The 25,745-nt window shown below is 38.2% G+C and overlaps 1 protein-coding gene across 7 annotated transcripts in view; it reads left to right on the top strand.

Moving 5' to 3' along the window:
• FYB2 (FYN binding protein 2) overlaps positions 1–25,745 on the top strand; it is a 125,277-nt gene that overhangs the window by 52,843 nt on the left and 46,689 nt on the right. For all 7 annotated transcript variants that reach the window (XR_008419451.1, XR_008419453.1, XM_053894846.1 and 4 more), the window contains exon 5: positions 18,148–18,248. Coding sequence is in view for 5 of the 7 variants with exons in the window: in XM_053894846.1 (XP_053750821.1) it covers positions 18,148–18,248 (101 nt within the window). In the remaining 2 variants the exon portion in view is untranslated. The remainder of the gene's footprint in view (positions 1–18,147; positions 18,249–25,745) is intronic.

Raw genomic sequence — 25,745 nt, forward strand, 5'->3', positions numbered from 1 at the left:
ATTTAGTGATTGATAATGAGCAACTTGTTCGCATGCTGGTAATGGAAGCTGAGAAGTCCTATGATGTGCCATCTGTGGGCTAGAGACCCAGGACTCCTAGCCAGTGTTGTGGTTGCCACTACAGTATTGTGGTTGAGAGCCAGGAGAGCTGGTAGTAAAAATTCCAGTCCAAGGGCAGGAAAAGATGAAATGAGATGTCCCAGGTCAATCAACACAGCAGGAGAAAAAAAGGTGGTGAATTCCTCCTTGCTCCACCTTTTGTCCTATCCAGAGCCTTAGTGCATTAAATGATGTCTCCTCACAGGAGGGAGGGTGATCTGTGGTACCGACTCCATGGATTCAAATGCTGATCTCATCCAGAAATAGCCTCATGGACGCTCCCAGAAAGAACGCTTCATTTGCCCAACGGGTGGCCAATCCAGTTAACACAGAGAATTAACCATCAGTCATCATAGTTTGGTGGCCCTTTATAGGAAGAATTGAGTTATACATCCATTGATGGAAAACACAGAAATATCTAGTGCCCAGCGCTGAGTGATGTTGGAGACGTTGTATTTGCTAGAGTTGTTGTTGAAATCAAAGGCGAATTAGTAAGGTTATGAAATGTGCTGGTAAGGTTGGGCTTATACACCTCCCCACGTGTGTGTGTGTGTGTGCACGCACGCGTGTGTATGAACATGTGTATATAGACACACATACCTATGCAGACATTTAAACCATATGTATCACATCTAGAGATATATATGCACAAACCTGTGTGTGTGGGTTCTGTTAAAATGGAAGAAGTGGAAGAACTAATGGTCGAGGTGGTAGAAGTTGAAGTGCGGGTGGCGGGAACGTGGGCTCGTGGAAGAAGTAGAAGGGGCAGGAAAAGTGGAGGTGGTGGTAGCAGGGGTAGCAAACCCTCTGTGCCGAGCGCCACCCCAGAGAGCGGAATTTACATCCTCTCGTTCTCATGAAAAACAGGACTACAGGTAGAAGACACTCAGGGCCAAATACCCGCTCAGGGTCACGGCCAGGGAATGCTCGCGTTTCACCCCATATCTGTCTTTCCAAAGCCTGTGTCATCTTCAAACCATGATGCTCAGCGGCTTGGTTGGTGGTTCCTCTTAATCAGTAATAGGTAGAAGACAGAATTTTAATAGTGTGTGGAAGAAATCCTCCTTGAAAATTTATCATGTATTTTTGTGAACCTGGCATAAATGCTTTTTGAGATCCATGGTAAATAGCATTTAAGTCCTAGTCTTTTTTTAATGTCTCCTCACCAATCCCTTCACTCAAGAGGATTGATTGATTGATTGATTTCTATTTTAGAGAGAGAGAGAAAGAGCAGGACAGGAACAGAGAGAGAATCTTAAGCAGGCTCCACACTCAGCGTGGAGCCCGTTGCAGAGCTCAATCTCACAACCATGAGATCGTGACCTGAGCTGAAATCAAGAGTCAGATGCTTAACCGACTGCGCCACCCAGGTGCCCCTCAAGAGGGGGATTTCTTAAGGTGAAGCCCTATGGGGAGAGTAGTCTTACAAAAAGTATTTGTTGGAAATGGAATTTGCCCAGTTTGGGACTTTGGATAATTGAGAAATCAGATGGCCTGGGCTCCCTTGTCACCAGGAACCTGTGCAGTGTCACACAGAGTGACTCCTGGCTAAGCTACTCCTGTTCTTCTCTCCAAAATGGATGGCCCACTGAAATAAGAAGTCAAAGAGGTTTGGCTTTCAACTTAGACCTACCTCCCTAATTAAATACCGAAGTAGAGCTAACAGGTTTTGCTGTTCAAGTCTCAGTCTTTCTACCTAATGGAAGCTCTGCTTTAGATTTTCCAAAGCCACCTTACGGTGAAAATTTTCAACTTCCCCTTGTGTAGCTTTCCTCAGTGAGCCTCTGAAGGAATTAAAGCTCTGAGGTCTTAAGTGACTGCTCGCATCCACACAGCCAGCGAGAGATGGATATGACGAACCTATGCACAGTGCCTACCACATGGCAAACCTCAACAAACTGTAGCTAATACCATGGACAGTGTCACTGTTGGACCAAGTGAGCAGGTCGAATGAGCTCTGTGAGCCAATTCTCTAGAATGTACAGCCTCATACAGAGGTTGACTACATTATTGTCCAAAAGAGAGGTATCATCTAGGGGTAGACACGGCAAGTAGAAACAACCATGACAGGAGGTCCCAGGTCCGTAACTCAAACTATTCAAAAGTTGATTTTGAAGACAGAATTCCAAGGGTCCAAAGACAGCAAATTTCTTTTTGGGGCACCTGGCTGGCTCAGTTGGTTGAGCGTCTGACTTCGGCTCAGGTCATGATCTCGCGGTTTGTGAGTTTGAGCTCCACTATGGGCTCACTGCTGTCAGCACAGAGCCCGCTTCAGATCCTCTGTCCCCCTCTCTCTATGCCTCTCCCCTGCTCTCACACACTCTCTCTCAAATATAAAAACAAAGCACTAAAAGAAAAAAGAAAAGAAAGAACATTTCCTTTGTAAATCGTCTGTAACACTAGCCCTGCATTTACAGGACTTGTTTCTTCTTGAACTTACATAATGTTGAAGATCTCATTTAGAAACAATGTTTTATTATATATTTAAATTACCAGAGGTTTTCTGTAAAAAAGAAAAGATAGAAAGTTGATGCTATGCCAGCAATAAAAAGAACTTTCAATAAAAAGAAAATGCAAACCTCAAGAAAACTTTTTTAGTTGGGTATAATTGACATATAACATTCTATCAGTTTCAGGTGTACATCTTAAGGATTTGATATTTGTATATGTTGTAAAGTGATCATAGTAAGTCTCATTAACATCTGTCACCACACATAGCTAACCCAATTTTTTTCCTTGTAATGAGGACTTCTGTGGAACCTCCGTTTTTCAACCCTTCAATCTGTGTGTCCTTAAATCTGAAGATGAGTCTCTTGTAGGTAGCATATAGGTGGGTCTTATTTTTTTATTTTCATTCATTTACTCTGTGTCTTTTAATTGGAAAAATTAGCTGATTTACATTTAAGTAATTTTTATAAGTATGTATTTATTGCCATTTTGTTAATTGTTTTCTGAGTGTTTTATAGTCTCTCTTTGCTCTTTATTCTCCTCTTTGTCTCTCCCTTTGTGGTTTGATGACTTTCTTTAGTAGCACACTTAGATTTCTTCCTCATTATCTTTTGTGTATATACTATAGGTTTTTGCTTTGTGGTTACCATGAAGCTTACAAATAACAATTTATACTTATAGCAGTCTATCTGAAGTTGATAACTTAAATTCAAACACAAATCTATCCCCATGTTTTATATCTTTGATGTCACATTTTACATCTTTTTATGTGGTGTATTTCTTAACTGATTATTGTAGTTATAGTTATTATTACTACTGTTGTTTTTTAACATTCATAGTAGTTTTACAAATGATATAAATATAAATCCACTACCTCATTATATATTTACCTTTACCATATACTTAACCTTTGCTGATATTTTCATACATTTTCTTGTTACTAATTAGTGCCCTTTGTTCTCAGCATAATGAATTCCTTTAACATTTTTGTAAGGTTGGTTAGGTAGTGATGAACTCCTTAACTTTTGCTTGTTTGGAAAACTCTGTCCTTCAGTTCTAAACATTAGTTTGGCCAGGTGGAATATTCTTGTTGAAGTTGTTTTTCTTCCAGCACTTTGAATAAATCATGCCATTCCCTTCTGGCCTGCAAAGTTTCTACTGAAAAAATCTGTTAGTTTTATGTGTGTTCTCTTGTATGTAACAGGTTTTTTTTTCTTGCTGCTTTCAACATTCTCTTTATCTTTAATTTTGATATATTGATTATAATGTGTCTTGGTGTGAGTCTTTTTCAGTTTACTTCACTTGGAACTCTCTGGTATTCCTAGGTCTACATGTGTTACTGGTTTTTTTGTTTTTTTTCTTCCAGGTTAGGGAAATTTTCAGTAATTATTTCTTTCTGATCCTTTCTCTCTCTTCTCCTTCTGGGAACCCTATAATGTGAATGTTACTTTGCTTGATGTTGTCCTAGAAGTCCTTTGAACGATCTTCATTTTTTTTTTTCATTCTTTTTTCTTCTTACTTCTCTGATTGGGTAAGTTCCACTGCCCATTCTTGGAATTCATTGATCCTTTCCCCTGCTTCATCTATTCTGCTGTTGAATGACTTTACTGTATTTTTCAGCTCAGTTACTGTATTCTTCAGCTTTGTAACTTCGATTTGGTACTTCTTATATTTTCTCTTTATTGAAATTCTTGCTGTGTTCATGAATTCTTCTACCAAGTTCGGTAAGCATCTTTATGACCATTAGTTTGAATTCTTTATCAGGTAAATTGCTTATCTCCATTTCATTAATGTTTGTGTGTGTGTGTGTGTGTGTGTGTGTGTGTGTGTGTGTGTGTGGTTTTATCTTGTGGGTTTTTTTGTTTGTTTGTAACATATTCCTCTGTTTCTTCATTTTGCTTGTCTCTCTCTTGGTTTCTGTACAATAGATGAAATAGTCACCTGTCCCACTCTTGAAGGAGTGGTTTCATGTAGGAGGTAAACCTTATCATTCAATCTTGCCCTAGTTCTTGGTGTTATCTCAAACCTTTTTGATCATCTAAGCAGACTGTTATGTTTGTAATAGCTCCCAGGAGTTGAGGGTATGCTAAGACCTGCCACTGTCCCAAAGAGAGGACTTCAGTCAGCACCCAGCTTCACACTAATGAGGAGCCAGACCTTCTGGCACCAGCAGTCCTCAAATACATACTGTCTTGTATGTCTACAAACATAAGCCTCACTGGCTACCAGAGCTGGGCAATCTGAAGGTATCCCTTGGGTAACAGAACAATCAGGCTTGCAGACAAATGTATAAGCTCCTTTCCAGGAGATGCCTGTGAGTTGTAGTGAGGCAGAAGTAGGCTTATATAAAGATGGTGGCCACTGGTTTATGTTCCCTGAGAGCCCCTCCATAGGCCTCTAGATGTGTACCACACCTGAAGCCTGGCCCTCAGGCCAAAACTCCAGGATAAGCAAATGGGCCTCTTTCACAGAATGAAGGCTCTTGTGTTTCAGCCTGATATTTATGCATTGACCTAGGGGTGGCAGCCTGCCAAGGACTGTCTCTTTATTATTACAGACTTATGGAACACAGGAACACAAGGCCCCCTGGCCATCAGAATCAGGTGGTCGAGGGGCATCTTCTGCATAGCAGCCACAAAAACTGTGGCAGTAGACTAAAACCCAGGGCACCAGATATGTGTAAGAGCTCCCCTCTGAGAGCTGGAGCACAGCAGAGGGAGAGTGTGAAGATAGCACCCACTCCCCCAAGGTCTTTGGAAGGGATCACAGTCGCCCCTTAGATGTATGTCAAACTTTTTTTTTTAATATTATAACTTCTGTCCTCCAATACAATAATATTACTAGCACACTTGAGTGGAATGCTTATGTACAGAGAGCAAATATTTCATTCAATATCCACAATACACCTTTAAATTAGATTTTGTTATTACTATTTTAAGGAGTAGGAAACGGAGACTAAGGTATTTTTTCAGTACTTTATAATTAGAAAGTAGAAGAGCTAGGATTCGAGTTTATATCTGTCTGACCCCAAGCTCCAAGTTTGTCTATAAATCTGTGTTTGTCTCCCAATGATGTCTACAGTCCTGGAGACAGACTATAGACAGTTATTTTAATAAATGTGGAAACAAAAGCTTGACGCATAGATTTATTTAAATCATACACTTATTTCTTCCCTGCTATCCAAGTTCTTTATATTGACCCACACTATATTAAATCAAGGCAGATTTCAGATCTCGTTTTAATGGACCAGGAAAAGGATAAAAAGATATTCTCAGGTAGCAAAAAAAGAGGTTTAAATACATCTACAATATCTTTTTTCATTTTTAACATTAATACTGAGACTGCCTCTCTGTAAAGACAATTTATCTGAAAGACACTTTTTTAAAAATATTCAGTTGAAATTCTTTTTGATCATCTAAAGTCAGATATTTATTCATTTCTGACAAAAGTAGTCCAAGAAATTGATTAGAACTCTTCTTTCAATTTTTCCACAAATTGTTTCTTATTAATAAAGTTAATTTACCATAGACCTGATGAGATTGTTAGGTCATTGGAGCATGAGATACATGGCATAGTCTATAATTTAAGAAAGTTTCTCTCAATTACTTTATGATAGGGGAGGGGAAAAAATAGGGGGAAATTACTGATGCATTAGAGTTCATAATTTTTCCTTTTCAGCAAAGTGAACTGTTCATACATCTTTAGAGAATATGACTCAAAAAAAACCCCTGAAAATACTCAAGCTGGTCAAATGAGGGAAAACAATTGGGTGGAATGTGCTTGCAATACAAATAATCAATAGGGAAGGAGGAACAAGAAAAGAGAGAATTCCAACCTCTTCATTGTCTGTAGCAACAGGTATACTAATACACCTATAAATGGAAAAAATTAGGAAGAATACCAAAATACTAAGACCTCACTTGTGTTAAGGTGGGAATATCATGGGTGATCCTTTCTCCTCCCTCTCCTATCCACATTTAGTGAAATAGTGGTTTTCCATTTGTTACAGATCCAGCACAAGTCCCCTTCATTTCACTCCTCTGTCTCCTTTTTCTCCCTCCCAGAGGCAGGGATACTGTGGATACAGGAGTGTATCCATTTAGTGTATGTCTTTTTTTTTTTTTTTCCTAACTTTGACTCAGGGTAAGGAATATTGCACTTTTTTTTTTTAAATTTTTTTTCTAACGTTTATTTATTTTTGAGACAGAGAGAGACAGAGCATGAACGGGGGAGGGTCAGAGAGAGGGAGACACAGAATCCGAAACAGGCTCCAGGCTCTGAGCTGTCAGCACAGAGCCCGACGCGGGGCTCGAACTCACGGACCGCGAGATCGTGACCTGAGCCGAAGTCGGACGCCTAGCCGACTGAGCCACCCAGGCGCCCCAGCACTTTTTTAAATGTTTGTTTTTGAAAGAGAAAGAGCATGAGTGGGGGAGGGACAGAGAGAGATTGGTTGACACAGAATCTGAAACAGGCTCCAGGCTCTGAGCTGTCAGCACAGAGCCCAATGTAGGTCTCAAACTCACTAACCGCAAGATCGTGACCTGAGCCAAAGTCAGGGCTTAACCGACTGAGCCACCCAGACGCCCCATTTAGCGTATGTCTTACACTTGAACAAATTCGTATTTGTTGAAGATACAGTATTTTACATTTTTGTACGGATGCCATCTTACCATTCTGCAACATGATTTTTTTTTGAAGCTGTGTTTTCCTATTCTACCTATATTGATGCATATGAGTCTAGTTTATTCAGTATCATTTGCATATTATAGCTACTCCATCATATGAACATATCACAGTTTGTTCATGTGTTCCCTTATGGAGGGACATTCCAATTGTTTCGAATGTTCACCCTTTCAAATGATGCTGCAGTAATCATGTCATATATTTCCAGGTGAATATAACCAGGTTTCCCTAAGTTACTTAGAAATAAAATTTCTAAACAAAAGTAAACAACTTCAGTTTTATATTCCAAAATGGTCATGCCACTTTATACTCTCAAACTAATATAAAATTCCAGTTTCTCCATATTCTTGCCAAATGAGATATTATTCTCAAACTTTGGGATTCTTGCTTAAAATGGTGGGTGTTAACTAATCTTCATTGCCTTCCTTCCATTTCCCTGTTTACTATGTGGCTGTGCATTTATTGCTATAAGCTATTCAGTATTTCTCTTCAGTGATGTCTGCAATGTCCTTTTGGCTAGTTTTCTATGAGTTTCTCTTTTTTCCTATTGCAGGAGTTTCCAGGAGAATTGATCTCAACTGTTACACTTCACCATTTAGTATACTTGTTGGAGATTAATCTAATTAAGAGAGTTTGTGTGGAATTTTTTTTCTTGCACCTATTAAAATACTCTGGTTTCTTTTATTTCTTCAAGGTAATTAATTGCAGTGGTAGATTTTCTGATGTTGATCCATCTTTGACATCTTGGAATAAATTTTAGTTGTTCTTGAGTTAATTTTAATACCGATTAACTCATTTTCCTGGTATTTTATTTAGTAAGTTTGGGCCAAAATCTTTTAAGTGAGATTGGGGCTATACTTGTTATTTTGATCATAGTCTGGTTTTCATATCAAAATCATAGCGCCCTCTTCAAATGAGTAGGGTAACTTTTCTCTTTCTCTTAAAAAAAAAATTTGTAACGTTTATTATTGAGAGACAGACACAGAGTGCGAGCAGGGGACGGGTAGAGTGAGGGGGAGACACAGAATCGGAAGCAAGCTCCAGGCTCTGAACTGTCAGCACGGAGCCCAACGCAGGACCAAACCCACAAACTGCCAGATCATGACCTGAGCTGAAGTCAGTCGCCTAATCAACTGAGCCACCCAGGCGCCCCCACTTTTCTCTTTTTCTATTCTCTGAAACTATTCATTCAAACTTGCCCATGAAACTATTTGGTGGAGGAAAAAGAGAGGAGTGGATTGAGTGTGAAGGTAAATAAGAGAGAGAGTGAGTGTGTATACTTTTGGTTCAAGCTCATTGATGTTTTATTGGCCTGTCAGCCTTTGTACTTCTTCAGTCGCTGTGGTAATTTTATATTTAAAAGTCTGCCAATTTTCTGTGAGTTTCCAAATTTATTAGTGAGCTTAGGATAACATTTTCTTAGGTTTCTGAAAACCTAAAATGATCTCTAGGTTGGTTGTCTGTCTTATCCAGGGTGTGTGTGTGTGTGCGCACATGTGTGTACCTTCTCTTATTTTCTTGATCAGTCATGCTAAAGTATGGTCTAATATTAATAAACCTACCTAAGCTTTCTTTTGGTTGGTATTTGGTTTGCATCTCTTTATTCCATTTGTTTATATAGGAACTTTGGCTTGCCTGGTGCTTTGGCAGCATTAGCTAGATTTTTATAACATCTAGATACTTTTTTATTTAAGTAAATTAATTTATCTCTATTGTGATTCTTGATCTATTTGGACTTTTCCTCATGTTTTACGTTTTAAATATAGTATGACATTTTTTACGTGTATGTTTTTTCCTTTTCTGCCTTCTTTAATATTTAAGTTTTCTCCTTGCATAGTCTCCTTCTAGCAGATAAGAAGTAGTTATAGTTAAATCTTGATATCTGATTAATCAAAACCTCTCTTTTGCTCCTAAAGGGTACAAAGATGTGAGGATGATTCTCATAGCCCTCACCCACTCTCTTTCATATTATTATTCAATATTTTTTAATTCCATATTACCTTAAATTTCTACAAACTAGTTACTTTTACATTCTATTTGTATTTAGATTTACCAATAGCTTTATTAATTTATTTGATCACCGTTTCTTTTTAAAATTGAAATATAATTAACATACAGTGTCTTACCAGTTTCAGATACACAACATAGTGATTCAACAATTCTATACATTACTCAGTACTCCTCACAGTAAGTGTAGTCACCATCTGTCACCATACAGTGTTGTTACCATATTACTATTTTCCCAGTGCTGTACTTGTCATCTCTGTGACTTATTTATTTATAACTGGAAGTTTGTACCTCTTAATCCCCTTTACCTATTTACCCATTCCCCCCACCACCAACCTCCCCTCTGGAGAACAAGTTTCTTCTTTATATTTAAGAATCTATTTTCTGTTTGTACATTTATTTGTAGATTTGTTTTTTAGATTCCACATGTAAGTGATATTATATGGACTTTATCTTTGCCTTAGACTTACTTCGTTCAGCATTTTACCTTCTGGGTCCATCCATGTTGTCACAAATGGCAAGGTTGCATTCCTTTTTATGGATAAGTAATATTCCATTGTGTATATATATCACATCTTCTTTATCCATTCATCTATCGATGGACACTTGGGTTACTTCCATACCTTGGTTATTGTTAATCGTGCTGCAATAAATGTAGGGTGCATATACCTTTTCAAATTAGTGTTTTCATTTTCCTTGAGTAAGTACCTAGTAGAAGAATTATTTGATTGAATGGTAATTCTTTTTTTAATTTTTTGAGGGACTTCTATACTGTTTTCCATAGTCGTACCAATTTACATTTCCACCAATAGTGCATAAGGGTTCCTTTTTCTCTACATCCTTGCAAACATTCATTTCTTCTTGCATTTTTGGCTCTAGCCGTTCTGACATGTGTAAAGTAATATCTCATTGTGGTTTTAACTTGCATTTCCCTGAAGGTTAGTGATGTTGAGCATCTTTTCATGTGTCTGTTGGCCATATGTCTGTCTTCTTTGGAAAAATATCTTTTCAGGTCCTCTGCTCATTTTTAATTAGATTATTTGCGTTTTCAGTGTTGAGGTGTGTAAGCTTTGTACATAATTTTGGGTATTAGCTCTTTATCAGATATATCATTTGCAAGTATCTTTTCCCAGTCAGTAGATTGCCTTTTGTTTTGTTGATGGTTTCCTTTGTTGTGTGAAAGCATTTTATTCTGATGCAGTACCAATGGTTTATTTTTGCTTTTGTTTCTCTTGCCCAAGGATACATACCCATAAATATGTTGCTAAGGCCAATATCAAAGGTATTACTGTCATGTTTTCTTCTAAGAGTTTTATGGTTTCAGGTCTCATATTTAGGTCTTTAATCCATTTGAGTTTATTTTTGTGTATGTCTTGAGACCATTGTCCAGTTTCATTATTTTGTATGTAACTGTCCAGTTTTCCTAGCACCATTTGTTAAATAGATTGTCTCTTCCCCATTTTATAGTCTTGCCTCCTTTGTCATAAATTAACTTACCATATAAGCATGAGTTTATTTATGGGCTTTCTATCCTGTTCTATTGATCTATGTGTCTATTTTTGTGCCAGTACCATATTGTTTTGCTTATAAAGTTGGTAGTATATCTTGAAATTGGGGATTGTGATCCCTCCAACTTGGATCTTTTTTTTCTCAAGATTGCTTTAGCTATTCGAGGTCTTTGGTTATTCCATGCAAATTTTATAATTTGTATATTTTACATACAATAAATATTTGACATGCATACACTAATATACATAGTATTATTTGTTCTAGTTCCATGAAAAATGCTGTTGGTATTTTGTTAGGGATTGCATGGAATCTGTAGATTGCCTTGGGTATTACAGACATTTTAACAATATTCTGCCAGTTCGTGAACATGGTATATCTATTGATGTAGCTTTCAGTCTCTTTCACCAGTGTTTTAATAGTTTTCGGAGTACAAGTTCACCTCCTTGGTTGAGTTTATTCCTAGGTATTTTATTCTTTTGGGTGTAATTGTAAATGCAATTGTTAATTCTCTTTCTGCTACTTCACTGTTAGTGTATAGAAATGCAACAGATATCTGTATACTAATTTTGTATCTTGTAGCTTTCTTGAATCATTTGTCAGTTTGAATAGTTTTTTGGTGGAGTATTTAGGGTTTTCTGTATGTGGTATCTTGTCATCTGAAAATAGTCACATTTTTACTTCTTACTTACCAATTTGGATTGCCTTTTATTTCTTTTACCTGTCTGCTTTTACAGCTTTTCACCTTTGAGTATAATGTTAACTGTGAATTTTTCTTATGTGACTTTTATATGTTCGGGTGTATTTCCTCTAAACCCACTTTGTTGAACTTTTGTATCATAAATAGATATATTTTTTTCAAGTGTCTTTTTTTTGCATCTATTGAAATGATCATAAGGTTTTTATCCTTTCTCTTATTAAGGTGATCTATCACACTGATTGATTTGCAAATCTGGAACCACACTTTCATCCCTGGAACAAATCCTATATGATTTTTATTTTTTTAAAAAAAATGTTTGTTTATTTTTTGAGAGAGAGGGAGACAGAGCGTGAGCTTGGGGGAGGGGCAGAGAGAGAGGGAGGCATAGAATCTGAAGCAGGCTCCAGGCTCCAAGTTGTCAGCACAGAGCCCAAAGCAGGGCTCAAACTCAGACTGTGAGATCACGACCTCAGCCAAAGTTGGACGCCCCACCGACCAAACCACCCAGGAGCCCCTGATCTTGACTTTTTAAATGTATTGTTGAATTTGGTTTGCTAGTATTTTGTTAGAGATTTTGGCATCTATGTTTATCAAGAATATTGGCCTGTAGTTTCCTTTTTTTAATAGTGTCTTTGTTTTGTTTTGGTATCAGGGTCATGCTGACCTCATAGAAATAACTTGGAAGTTTCACTTCCTCTTCTATTTTTTGGAACAATTTGAGAAGAAAAGATATTAATTCTTAATCTTTATTTATTTTTGAGAGCGTGTGAGCAGGGGAGGAGCAGAGAGAGAGGGAGACACAGAATCAGAAGCAGGCTCCAGGCTCTGAGCTGTCAGCACAGAGCCCATCATGGGGCTCAAACTCACAAACTGTGAGATCATGACCTGAGCCGAAGTCGGACACTCAACCACTGAGCCACCCAGGCACCCCCAAAGAAGAATAGATATTAATTCTAAGTGTTTGGTAGAATTCACTCTGAAACTATTTGATCTTGGAGTTTTGCTTGTTGGGAGTTTTTTTTTTTTTTTTTAACTGATTAGATTACTGATTACTAGCAATCAATCTATACAAATTTTGTGTTTCTTCCTGATTTAGTATTGGAAGATGGTATATCTATAGGAATTTGTCCATTTCTTCTGGGTTGTCCAGTTTTTTTGGCATATAATTGTTCATAATATTATAATCCTTTGTATTTCAGTATTTTCAGTTCTTTTTCCTCCACTTCTACTTGTATTTATTTAAGTCCTCTCTCTTGTTTTTTTGATGAATTTGGCTCATGGTTTATCAATTTTGTTCATCATTTTGAAGAACTGACTCCTGGTTTCATTGATCTTTTCTAATTTTTTCATCTCAATTTTGTTCATTTCTGCTCTCATCTTTATTATTTCCTTCCTTCTACTAGCTTTGTGCTTTGTTGTTTTTTTTTTTTTTTTCCTAGCTCTTTTGGGTATAAAGTTAGGTTGTTTATTTGAGATTTTTCTTGTTTCTTGAGGTAGGTCTGTACTGCTGCATCCCAAAGATTTTGTACTGTGGTGTCTTATTTTTATTTGTCTCCGTGTATTTACTTTGTCCTTGATGTCTTGTTTGACTCATTCGTTGTCTGGTAGCATGTTGTATAGCCTCCACGTAGTTGTGTTCCTCCCACATTTTTTCTTGTAACTGATTTCTAGTTTCATATTGTTGTGGTTGGAAAAGATCCTTGGTATAATTTCAGCTTGCTTAAATTTACTGAGACTTCTTTTGTGGCCTTAACTGATGGGGAATTTTGCACATGCACTTGAAGAAAATGTGTATTCTGCTGTTTGGGAAGGAATGGTCTGTATGCATCTTTTAGGTCCATCTGGTCGGATGTGTGCTTCAAACTTACTGTTTCCTCGTTCTTCTTCTGTCTGGATGATCTATCCATTGATGCGAGTGGGTAATAAAGTCCCCTATATTACTGTATTACTGTCAATTCCTACCTTTAAGTCTGTTAATATTTGCTTTATTCATTTAGTGGCTCCAATGTTGGGTGCATAGATACTTCGAATTTTTATATCTTCTTGTTGGGTTGATCGATCCCTTTACCATTATGTGGTGCCCTTCTTTGTCTTTTGCTACAGTCTTGGTTTTAAGGTCTGTTTTGTCTGATAAAAGTGATAGCTGCCCTGAATTTTGTTTTGTTTACTTTCATTTAAATAGTATATGTTTTTCCCAACTTTCACTTTCAGTCTGTGTGTATCTTTAGGTCTGAAGTGGGTCTTTTATAGGCAGCATGTATATGAATTGTTGTGGATTTGGATGTGGATGTATGTGGATTTGTTTCTATATCCATTCAGTCAGCCTGTGTCTTTTGATTGGAGCATTTAGTCTATTTAAAGTCGATAGGTATTTACTTACTGTCATTTTGTTAATTACTTTCTGTATGATTTTGTGTAATTCTTGGTTCCTTTTTTCTTCTCTTGCTCTTTTCCCTTGTGGTTTGATGTCTCCTTTAGTATTACACTTGTCTTCCTTTCTTTTTATTTTTTTGTCTTTACTAGAGGTTTTTTATTTGTGGTTCCCATTAGGTTCATATGTAACATCTTATGTGTATAGCAGTCTTTTTAATTTGATGGTCACTTAAGTTTGAACACGTTCTAAAAGCAGTAAATTTTTACTTCCCTCTACATGTTTTTTGATATCTTACTTTACAGCTTTTTATTTTGTGTATTTCTCAACTGATATTTGTAGATATAAGTGATTTTACTACTTTTGCGTTTTAACCTCCATATTAGCTTCATCAGTGATTAATCTATCTTTACTGAATGTTGGCTTTTACCTGTGAAATTTTTTCTTTAATGATTTTCTTCTAGTTTTGGCCTTTTCTTTGCACTCAAAATAATCCCTTTAGTACTTCATATAAATCTGGTTTAGTGGTGATGGACTCCCTTTAACTTTTGTTTGAGAAATACTTTCTTTTTTCTATTCTGAATAGTAGTCTTTCTAAGTAAACTGTTCTTGGTTGCAGGTTGTTTTCTCAATACTTTGATATATCATGCCATTCCCTTTGACCTGCAAAATTTCTGCTAGAAAATCAGCAGATAGCCATTTGGGGTTTTTCTTGTATGTAACTCTTTTCTCTTGCTGCCCTTAAAATTCTTTCTTTTTATCAGTATGTTTTGCCACTTTAATTATGTATCTTGGTGTGAACCTCCTTGGGTTAATTTCACTAGAGGCTCTCTTTGCCTTCTGGATCTGGATTTCTGTTTCCTTCTCCAGATTCAGGAAGTTTTCAGCTATAATTTCTTCAAATAAGTTTTCTGCCTCCTTTTCTCTCTCTTCTCCTAGGATCCCTATAATGTGAATGTTACTGTGTTAGATTATGTCCCTGAATTCCCTTAACCTTTATTTCACTATTTGTTTACTTTTTGCTGTTCAGCTTGGGTACTTTCTATCGCTCTGCCTTCCAGATGGCTGATCTGTTCTTCTGCATCTTCTAATCTGTTGATTCCCTCTTTTGTATTTTTTTTTTTTTTAGTTATTGAATTCTTCATCTCTGACTGATTCTTTTTTAATATTTATTCTCTCTTTGTTGAACTTCTCATTGAGATTATCCTCTCTTAAGTCTAGTGAGTGTCTTTATGACCATTACTTTGAATTCTTTATCAGACATATTGTTTATTTCAGTTTCATTTAGCTCTTTTGCTGTAATTTTGTTCTATTCTTTTATTTGGGACATAGTCCTCTGTCTCTTCATTTTGTCTAACTCTCTGTGTTTGTTTCTCTGCATTAGGGAGGTCAGCTACCTTTCCTGGTCTTAAAAGTAATGGCCTTGTATAGAAGAGGTCCTATTGTGTCCTATAGCACAATTCCTCCTAATTACCAGAACCAGGCACTCCAGGGATGTCTCCTTTGTGGGCTTACTGTGTGCACCTTACTGCTGTGTCTGCATTGTGATTGCCTTCAGTCCAGCTGGCTTCAATGACCCGTTTTCTCTGTTGTGAGCACACTGGGCAGTGTTGGTCCTGAGCTATTGTGAGGCCTGTCTGAGGCCGGAGGCGGGGGCTTCTAGGTGGGCAAGGTCAGCCTTCAGACTAGATGTCTGCAATTAGCCTCTCTGCCACAGTTGTAGGCTCACCCAAAAGCAGGGCCCACTTCCTCAACAGCCAGTGCTTGAACTATGGGTGTGCTAGTGTTTAAGATTATCTCCCCTTCTCCCTAGGGCAGGAGTCACTTTGGAGTGATACTGGTTCTGCTGGGGCCACATGCAGGGTATGGCCAGGCAGGAGCTGTTTTGAAGAGACACCTGCTGAAGTGGGTGGGCTGGGTGGGGGGGGGGGGTGTCTGCAGGTGAACACGGAGGTGTGGGGCACGTGTTGCTAGCAAGTTGGAGAGTTTTAGAGCTGGTTCCCGCAAGTATCTGGCCATCTGGAGTGTTTGGGGGAAGAGAAGTGGTGCCCACCACTGCTTTTGTTCCTGGAGAAATCTCCTGAAGATTCCTGCCCTGACAGCACATGTTCTGAGATTAGTAAATAAAACTTAATGTACACCCCAGACACCTTTCATACTGCTGCTTTTGTGTTGTGTCTCAGCCAAGTTATTGAGTGTGCTGGCTCTTTGAGAGGACTCAGTTTCCTTTTACTGCCTTGTTTTCCCACAGTTAAGTCTGCTGGTTTTAAAAGCTCCTGTGGTTAATTAAGCCCCATTGGTTTTCAAAGCCAGATGTTTAGGAGAACTTTTCTTCCAATGCAGACCCCTAGTGCCTGGGGTGCCTGGGGTCAGGTCTGATCCTACTTGTCTGTGCTTGTGGTGTCTCTCTCATTTTTGGTTAGTTTTGCTTGGAATTTTCTTCCCAACTATGTCTCTACCCCCTTATCGTTTTCCATGTGGTTTCTGTACAATTAACCATGGAAGGTGTGTTCTTCCAGTCTTGAGATCATTTTCAGAGTTAGTTCCATAGATGTAGTTGTTATATCACTGTGTCTGTGGGACAAGGTGAGCTAAGGATAATCCTACTCTGCCATCTTTTCTAAATACTCCCCCACCATTGTTTCCTATATCCTACTTCATTACTAGTTCAGTTTCTTTGAATGTTTTGATGTATTTCAGCAAGGATCTACGAGCAGTAAACGTGTGCACTGGTATTCTGAAAAGATCTTTGTTACTCCCTCACTTTTAATGACAACTTAGCTAGAAGATAATTTGATACTGATATCTTTCCTCAGTATACTTATTATCCACAGTCTCCACCACTTACTGTTGCTAGAAAGAAGTCCATCATAAGTCTGCTGCTCCTTGGTAATCTATATTTTCTCTCACCCAGATTTTACATTTTTCTTTTTTTCTTTGACTTAGGCTAACTTATTACAAACTGTCTAAGTGTGGATTTATCGTTATTTCTTATTGTTGAAGCTGTTTCAATAGAAGGATTTGTGTCCATTATTAATTTTAGAAGTCTTAGCTATTATCATGGGAATACTGATTCCTTTTCTCCATCCTTTTTCTTTTTCCTTTTCAGAATTCCTAGTCTTTATATTTTGAACCTTCTCATTCTGTCTTCCCCACTGTTAACTTCTCTTAATATTTTCCATCTCTTCATCTCTCAGTGCTATATTCTGAAGGACTTCCTTAGATCTAACTCATTCTCTGGTTCTCTCTTCTGCTGTGTCTGGTCTACTTTTCAACATCTACATTATTTATTTCAACAACTGTATTTATGATTTATATAACTCCTGTCTCCTGTCCCTAAATCTACGTGGTTTTTTTTCCACACTCTTGTTTTTTGTTTTTATCTTTGTTTTTTTGTTCTCTTTTGTTTTTGCCTAATGGCTTTCATTCCTTTGAACATTTAAAACACTTATTTTTAAATCACTCGCATGTCATTCTGTTATTTCTGTCGTTCTATTATATCTGACTGTGGTACCTCATCTCTTTGTGTGGTTTGCATTTTTTTTTTTTTATACTCTAAGCTTGTTTTATGTGGGAATTATTTCCTTTGGAGACCATAGGTGCCTTGGGTTGTGGAAACATCTTTACAGAACGATTTCAGATTTGCCTTACAAGAGAGGGTTGGATTTCGAGCACTATTTTGTCTCTGTGTCTCTCTGAAATACACACCATGCATTTAGAACCCCACTTGTACTTTGTGCTAAGTTTTCAGGTTTTCAGTTTCAAGTTTTCAGTTTCTTAGCTCCTGTGATCAGATCCAGATACCAAGCTTCCCTGCTGTTCCCTGGGAACCGGCACACATATTTTTTACAATTTGTTTTACAGATGAAATGGCATTTTGTGACTCTGAACTTTATGCTGATAGCTTGGATCTAACATCCCGTTAGTGGAAGCCTGTGTCTGAGACTTAACTTCTGACTCAGAAAGAAAATCCTCGGCCACCCAGTCATTAAGATCTTTCCTTATCTGTCTCAGTTTCCCTTTGCATCTAATTCTCTTTGCATATGATACATCTTTAGTTGTGACTTTCTTTCTCTATATCTGGCCCCTGGAGACTTTATTGATGTCTAGATGAGTTATGTGTTCTTCATATAATTCTCTGTATTGTTACGTTTTTTCAGAATTCCTGTAGGTTGAGAGTAGGGGTGGTGTGCCTTCCATATCTGTTTAAATCACCGTATTTGTCAGGCATATTACTTCTCTAATGAAGAAAAAAAATAGAAAAAGTTTTAAAATGTTTAAAGCAATGTTTTATTTTAAGTAACCTTTTTGTTTCCTCCATGCTTCTCAGTGCTGAATTTGAAGAACCACATAATTATGAGGCGACAATTTCATATCTGAAACACTCTGGCAACTCCATTAACCTGTGCACCGCAAAAGAAATTGCTGATGGTAAGTCTGCTAAGCCAATTAATATTGTAACCCTGTGTGGAATGAAAATGCAGCAAAAGTGGTATTTTCCCTCTAGCTAACTATGAGTTTAAAAATTCACAGCCATGCTGGTCTACCACCTCATTTCCTACCCGCCCCCCCCCCTTGTCTGGTCTCTTAAAAATAAATCCATTTGGGCATCACTGCTATCTCACAACTCCTAGTGCTGCCTTCTCTCTACCCTTTCTATTCTCTCCTTCACCAATCTACTCAGATGCCTTGCCTTCTATAGATATGTGGGAGGGAAAATCAAGATAGGGCAATTCATTTTTCTTCCTTCCCCCTCTTATAGAAACTTCCTCTCTCTTCTTCTGGTGTATTTCTTGAACTCCCCTGGTAACTCTGTGTGTGGAGAGCGAGATAACAGACTATGAGAATTAGGTCCCTGTGTTTAGTCTGAATAGCAGCAGAGAATTCATTTAATGGATCTGACCACTGGTTCAGAGCTAAGTCTTCCAGCCTCTGGTGTTGCCGACAAAGCTCAGACCTCTCTAGGAAGAAAGAGACCCTGTCAGGTAAGAAAATGAACAAGCAGGAACTCATAACATTTCTACAAGTTTCTGTGTCTTTGTTCTGCCTATAGGATCAGCCGATTCTCTATAAAAGGCACAAATATTTGTGTCAGAATGAACACTAATATTACTGAACCTATACTGTGGGCCACAGTTCTGTGGTTCTGTGTGTTCTCTGGGCTCTCTGTGTGCATCCTTGCTGATACAGCAGTTTTATTTGCCCACTTTTTGAGACCGGAAACTGAGTACTAGAGATATTGAGTTGTACAGGGTCACACAAGGAATATATGGTAGAACTCTACTGTGAAACAGGCTCAGACTGCCTCTAAGATGCCTGCTCTTTGCACTGTTTTTCCGCTTCTCATTCAAGAATGTTTTTGCTTCCCTGGAGAGAGGGTTAAAGAGAGATCATCTGATTCAGCTTCTTTATTGTATGGAGAAAAGACCCAAGGCTCTGGGAGAAGTCATTTGCCTGAGGATACAGACAGAAGAGGTTTGTGGAGCAGGAGTTGGGATCCCATTGAAATTTCGCTTCCCTCCCCCAGGAAATAAAGGGTTGAAGAACCTCTTTCTGACTCTTCGACTGGGCAAAGGTTCGACTCTTCCATATGGCTTGTAAAATACTAGCCTCAAGAAAAGCAACTCCTTTCCCCTCTCGCCTCCATAAGGCAGGATTGTTCCATTCTTGCAGTGTCTGGGCACCAACATCAGAGTATGGCTTCTCAAATTCTAACATTTAAAATGTGAATCACCTGAGGATCTTGCTTAACATAATCTGGTTTGGTACCTCTGGGGTTGGACCTGAAAGTCTTCGTTTCTAACAAGTTCCCTGGTGGTGCTGATGCCGCTGGTCTACAAACCATGCTTTGAATAGAAAGGCCGTGGGCTCCATTTGGACTAAATTCCAACTGCACGCCTTTCTACAAGGGCTCACAGGGCCATTTAGATGCGGCAGTCAGAGCCTATATGTTCTGTCTCTGGATACATAAGACCTTCAGAATGCCCCCCTCCCAAGTAGCTGTCCGAGGTCCTGCTTGGGTCTCGTCCCTAAGTCCCAGGACAGACTGGGCTGCAGAGAGAGCAGCTCATGGGGGGTGGTATAGGTGTGGTTTGGACATGTGCAAGGCCCCTTGTCATGAAGGGTGAAGGTGCATATTGAAAATGAGAAGCTGGAGGCCTGCATTTGATCTCCTCAGGCCACACATGTTCAAGGTGAACCTGCCAGGGGACATCACCTGAGGTACCCACAGAAGGAACCACTAACTCAAGCCTCTATACAGTCTTTCCCTGAGGGTTCTTTGTGTACTTCCCAAAGAGGCAGGTGTTTATGACTGAAAGAGAAAGGGCTCAGAAAATAAGTCACTGATTCAATGGAGAGTAACAGAGCATAGGATAGCAGAAAGGGAGGAAGGTGGGAGACAGGTGAGGGTGGTGAGGGTGTCCCTTGCCAGAGAGAATATCCTGCTGGGAGGTAGGAATAGACAAACCAGGGCTGAAGAAGCTGAGGAACTATAGCCCGGGGTCAAAAGGATCTTGTTACATGTCCCCACCCCTTTCCTTGTTCGTCTTTAAAGAGCCAACCAAGGTGAAGTTACCCTATGGGGGGGGGGGGGCGAGGAAGGAAGAGGGGAGGGGAGGAGGAGATGAGCTCTTTTACCTCCACTTGTACTTACTCATTTGACTCTTCCCCCATTTATTTTCCGTTATCTTTATACCGCTTAATGATATTTGAACCTCAGTGTCTTCACCTGTAAAATGGGCATAATATTTCCTTCGTGGAGTTTTTCTGAGACTTGGGTAAAACAAGACATTTGAGGTCAAGTGGAATTGTGCTTCTGGAAAGATGGAGCATATATACTTTTCCCTATTCCCCCTGCTAAGTACAGCTAGAACAGTCAGACAGTATATATAAAACAACCATAAGAAAACTGGAAGACTCTGAAGATAGAAACAAGAAGGTAGACCCACTGGAGACTGAAGACCCAAGGACGAGTAGGTGGTGAGTTCCTTGTGTTTTCTTCTTGCCTCATTTATCTCAGAGTTGGAGGTGAAGAAGTTGGCAGTCCGGAAACACCAGTGAGCACAAACAGAAAGAGGTCCAGCAAAAGCCTGTTCTGTGTAGCCAAAGGACCAGAAAAGGGGCAACCTAGGAAAAAACAGAACGCCTCAAGACAATAACTGTTCCTCTCCCGCCAAACGTCACAGAAAAAACTGTGGCTCCATCCTACCAGCCAATGCTGAATGGGGAGCCTAAGACACCCTCATGAGGCTGCAATACACATCCCAACGGCTCTGCTGAGGTGGTATCAGAGAAAGTCAGGTCAGAAGCTGGGACTTCCATCCCTGCCAGGAGTAAAAAACACTTCACCTACAGTGGACGTCCGTGAAGACCACATGGGGAGCTTGTATTCCAGTCTCCCGCCCATCAAGCAATAACAAGGTGCCCTTTCTTTTCCCTCTTGGGATGGTGTTAGAGAAAACCTAGTGGAGAGTCAGGACTTGGACAACTACCCAGCAGTAAGGATGCCAAATGGGGAATAATAGCAAGCACTCCTACCACTCCCAGCCTTATCAGCAGAAGCTGAGTGCGGAACTGGAGTGCCCAGTCCTGCCCAGCAGTCGTGAAGAACCTTTCCCTCATCTGCGTTATCAGGAGGCCAGGAAGTGGGGAACCTAGATGTGTTCCCTCAGCTGACAGAAAAGAGTCACCCCCATTTCTGCCACCAGGAAAAACCAACTAAAATAGAAGCTTCCAATAATATCCAGAGTCTCCTAACATAATACTTAAAATTCCCATGGTGTCAATAGAAAAGTACTCATCATACCAAGAGCCAGGAGAGTGTAAACTTGAATGAAAAGAGGTTATCAGTAGATGCCAACATTGAGATGACTGAAGTAGTAGAGTATTCTGACAGAGACTTTAAAGCAGTTGTTACAAAAATAGTTCAGTGTTGGGGCACCTGGCTGGCTCAGTCTGTTGAGTGACCCAGTCCTGATTTTGGCTTGGGTCATGATCTCATGGTTTGTGGGATCAAGCCCCACTCCAGGCTCGGTGCTGATAGCGTGGAGCCTGCTTGGGATTCTCTCTCTCTCCCCCCCTCTTCCTCTGCCCCCCCCCCTTTCTCTCTCTCTCAAGATAAAAAACATTTAAAAAATGCTTCAGTAATTATGAACATGACTGAAACACACACAAAAAATAGTTTTATTTTATTTTTGGAAGAAATGGAATGTCTCTGCAAAGAAATGGAAGATGTAAAAAAAAAAAAAAGAAACAGAAATGTTAGAAGTGAAGAATACAATAAAAAAATAAAAAGCTTACTGGATGGGCTCAGCAGCAGAATGAGGAGAATAGAAGAATCCATGAACTTGAAAGAAATGATAGAAAGTATGCAATCTGAACAGCATGGAGAAAAGCGATTGGGGGAGGGGTGATGAACAGAGATTCAAGGACCTGTGGGACTATGACTTAAATTGTAGTACTGGAAAGATTGGGGAAAGGATGCTACTGAAGAAGTACTTGAAGAAATGATAAGTGAAAACTTCCCAAATTTGGTAAAAGGCATAAAAGATTGAAGAAGCCAAGAAAACCCCAAAGAAGATAAACCTAATCGACACAAAAACATAATCAAACTTCTAAAAATAAAAAGTAAACCTCTTGAAAGTAGCAAAGAAATGATATATTACCTATAGGTGGAAAACAATTTGAATGACTGAATTTCTCCTCAGAAACCTTGAAAGCTAGAAGGAAGTGGCACATTTTTCAAGTGCCAGAAGAAAAGAACTATCAATCCAGAATCCTATTACCAGTGAAAATATCCTTGAAGATTGAAGGGGAAATCAAGACATTCTCAAATGAAGGAAAACTAAGAAAATTTGTTAGAGCAGACCTATCCTGAAAGAATGGCTAAAGGAAGCTTTCTAAACAGAAAAGAAATGATAAAAGGAAGGATCTTGGACCATCAGTTCAGGAGAAAAAACAATGGAAAAGAATACAAATGTGAGTAAATGTGACACACTTTTCTTCTTTTGAATTTTCTAAATTATGTTTGCTGGTTGAAGCAAAAACTGTTAACATTGTCTGATGTAGTTCTAAATGTATATAAAAGAAATATGTAAGACCATTATAAGGAAAGGGTTAAGGGATGTAAAAGGAAGTAAGGTTTCTATATGTCACATTAACTGATAAAATGTCCACACCAGTAGACTGTGATAAGTTATGTGTACATATAGTGTAATCCATAGAACAACCACTAAAACAGGTATATAGTGACATATAATTTAAAAAACACTACAGATAAAAAATAATTCAAAAAAAATGCTCAAGTAACCCATAAGAAAATAGGAAATCTCAGAAGAGCAAAAAACAGAATAAACAAAAAATAAAAAATAAAAGGCTGAGTTAAGCCCTAACATATCAATGATTGCATTAATTACATTAAATGTAAATTGTCTAAATATGCCAATGAAAAGAAAGGGATTGGCAGATGTAAATTTAATCCAAGAATGTAGGTATGGCTATATTAATAACAGATAAAGTAAACTTCAGAGCACAGAAAATTATGAGAGATTCAGAAGGATGTTATGTAATAAGAAAAGGGTCAATCCATCAAGAAGACAGAACAATCCTAAATGTGTGTTCACCGAGCTCCAGAGCTGTAATATATGTGAAGCAGAAACCAAAAGAAGAAATAGACAAATAGGCTCATAGTTTGAGACTTTAACACCCCTCTCTCCACATTGACAGAACACCTACTCAGAAAATCATTAAGGATACAGAAGAATTCAGCCACACCATCAAGCAACAAGATCTAACTGATATCTATAGAATGCACAACAGGAGCAGAATACATATACTTTCAAGCACCCATAAACATATACAAAGATAGACTATATTCTGGCCATAAAACAAATCTCAACACATTTTGAAAACTTGAAATCATAGTGTATTTTCACAGTGTAATCAAACTGGAAATCAGTAACCAAAAGATAACAGAAAACTCTCTAAACACTTAGAACCAAAATCACACCTAAGTAATCCATGGGTCAGAAAGTTTCAAGGGTAACCAAAATATATATTGAACTTAATGAAAATGAAAATATATAAAAATCTGTGGGACATAGCCTAAGGAATGCAGAGGAGAAATTAATAGCACTAAATGTTTACACTAAAAAATAGGAAAATCTTTAAATCTAAGATCTTAACACAGAAAAAGAGAAAAATAAATCTAAAGCAAGGGGAATGAACAAAAGAAAGATTAAGAACAGAAATAAATGAAATTGAAAACAGAAAAGCAGTAGAGAAAATCAATGAAAGCAAAAGCTTGTTCCTTGAAAAGATCAATAAAATTGACAAATGTCTAGCAAGAGTAACAAAGAAACAGAGAAAGAAGACACAAATGAACGATATCAAGAATGAAACAGAGATACCATAACAAACCCTGCAGACATCAAAAGGGCAATAAGGATATTATGAACAATTCTACACGTCTAAAGTTGACAACTTGAAGAAGGAACAGTTCTACAAAAAGCTTACAGTACCTCAAGTAACCTAGTATAAATCATTTGAATAGCCCTGTGACTGCTAAGGACATTGAATCCATAATTTTAAAACTCCCCCCAAAAAGCTATAACACTGTGTCAACAATACTTGAATTAAAATTTTTAAATAAATAAATTGGTAAGTAAAAAACTAAATTCCCAAAAAAAGGCTATCTCAAAGTCTAGGGACTTTTCACTGGAAAATTCTGTCAAATGTTTAAAAATGAATTAACACCAACCAATTCTACACAGTGTTTCCAAGAAAAATGGAAGAGGAGGAAACACTTGCTGATTCATTTTAAGAAGCTGATGTTACCCTGATACCAGACCTAGACAGAGACCACAAGAATAATACTGCAGATTAACAACTTTTGTGAGTATAGTCAGAAAAATCCTTAGCAAAATATTAGAAAATAGAATTCAGCAAGATATAAAATAGAATTATACCATAATCAAATGCTGTTTATTTCAGGGATAAAGCTGGTTCAATATTCAAAAATTAATGAAATCCTTATTGACAGCCTAAAGAAGAAAAATCACAATGATCTCAATCTGTGCAAAAAAAGCATTTGACTGATTCAACACCCATTATGATAACTTTTTCCTCAGAAAAACAGGAATAGAGAGGAACTTCCTCAACTTGAAAAAAAGCGTTTGCAAAAAAGCCTACAGCTAACATGATGCTTAATGGAGAGGTGCTGAATACTTTCCCCCTGAGATTGGCAACAAGGCAAGGATGTCCACTCTTAACCGCACCTATTCAACATTTGCTAGAAGTTCTAGCCAATGCAATAAGTCAAGAAAAGGAAATGAATGGTATACAAATCAAAGAATTAAACTGTCTTTATTTGCAGATCACAGGATTGTCTAGGTAGAAAATCCCAAGGAATTTCCCAAAAAAAAAAAAAAAAATTCTTAGAACTGGTAAATGAATTCAATAAGGTTACGGGATACAAAATGGACATTTAAAAAATCCTATTTCTATATCATAGCAATGGGCACAATAAAATCAGAAAATTTCATAACATTTACAATTTCTCAAGGAAGAGAAATACTTAGACTTAAATCTAACAAGATGTTACAAGACCATCCCCCCTGGGGTGCATAGCTTAACACATAGCTCCAAGCCTTTCTGAGGCTTTGCCCTTTTGTATAGAACTGGGGTAAGCAGGGGTTAAGCTTTTCTAGAAGCTCTGCAGAATTGTCCTCAGAGGTCATTTAGACCAGCCATTCAGACTGTGCTTCCTGAGGAGTACTAGAAACCCTTGAGGATAACATTAATAAGAGTTCTACCCATCATTGTGGGTGATATTCGATTTAAAGGAATGAATCATGGCTGGAAGGAAGTTTGAAAGCCATTTGCTAACTGAATGACCTTGGGAAAGTAATGTCACTCTCTGGGCATCTG

The sequence above is a fragment of the Panthera pardus genome, unplaced genomic scaffold, assembly GCF_024362965.1.
Source record: "Panthera pardus isolate Hobbes unplaced genomic scaffold, ASM2436296v1 HiC_scaffold_11, whole genome shotgun sequence".
Classification (NCBI taxonomy): Eukaryota; Metazoa; Chordata; class Mammalia; order Carnivora; family Felidae; genus Panthera; species Panthera pardus.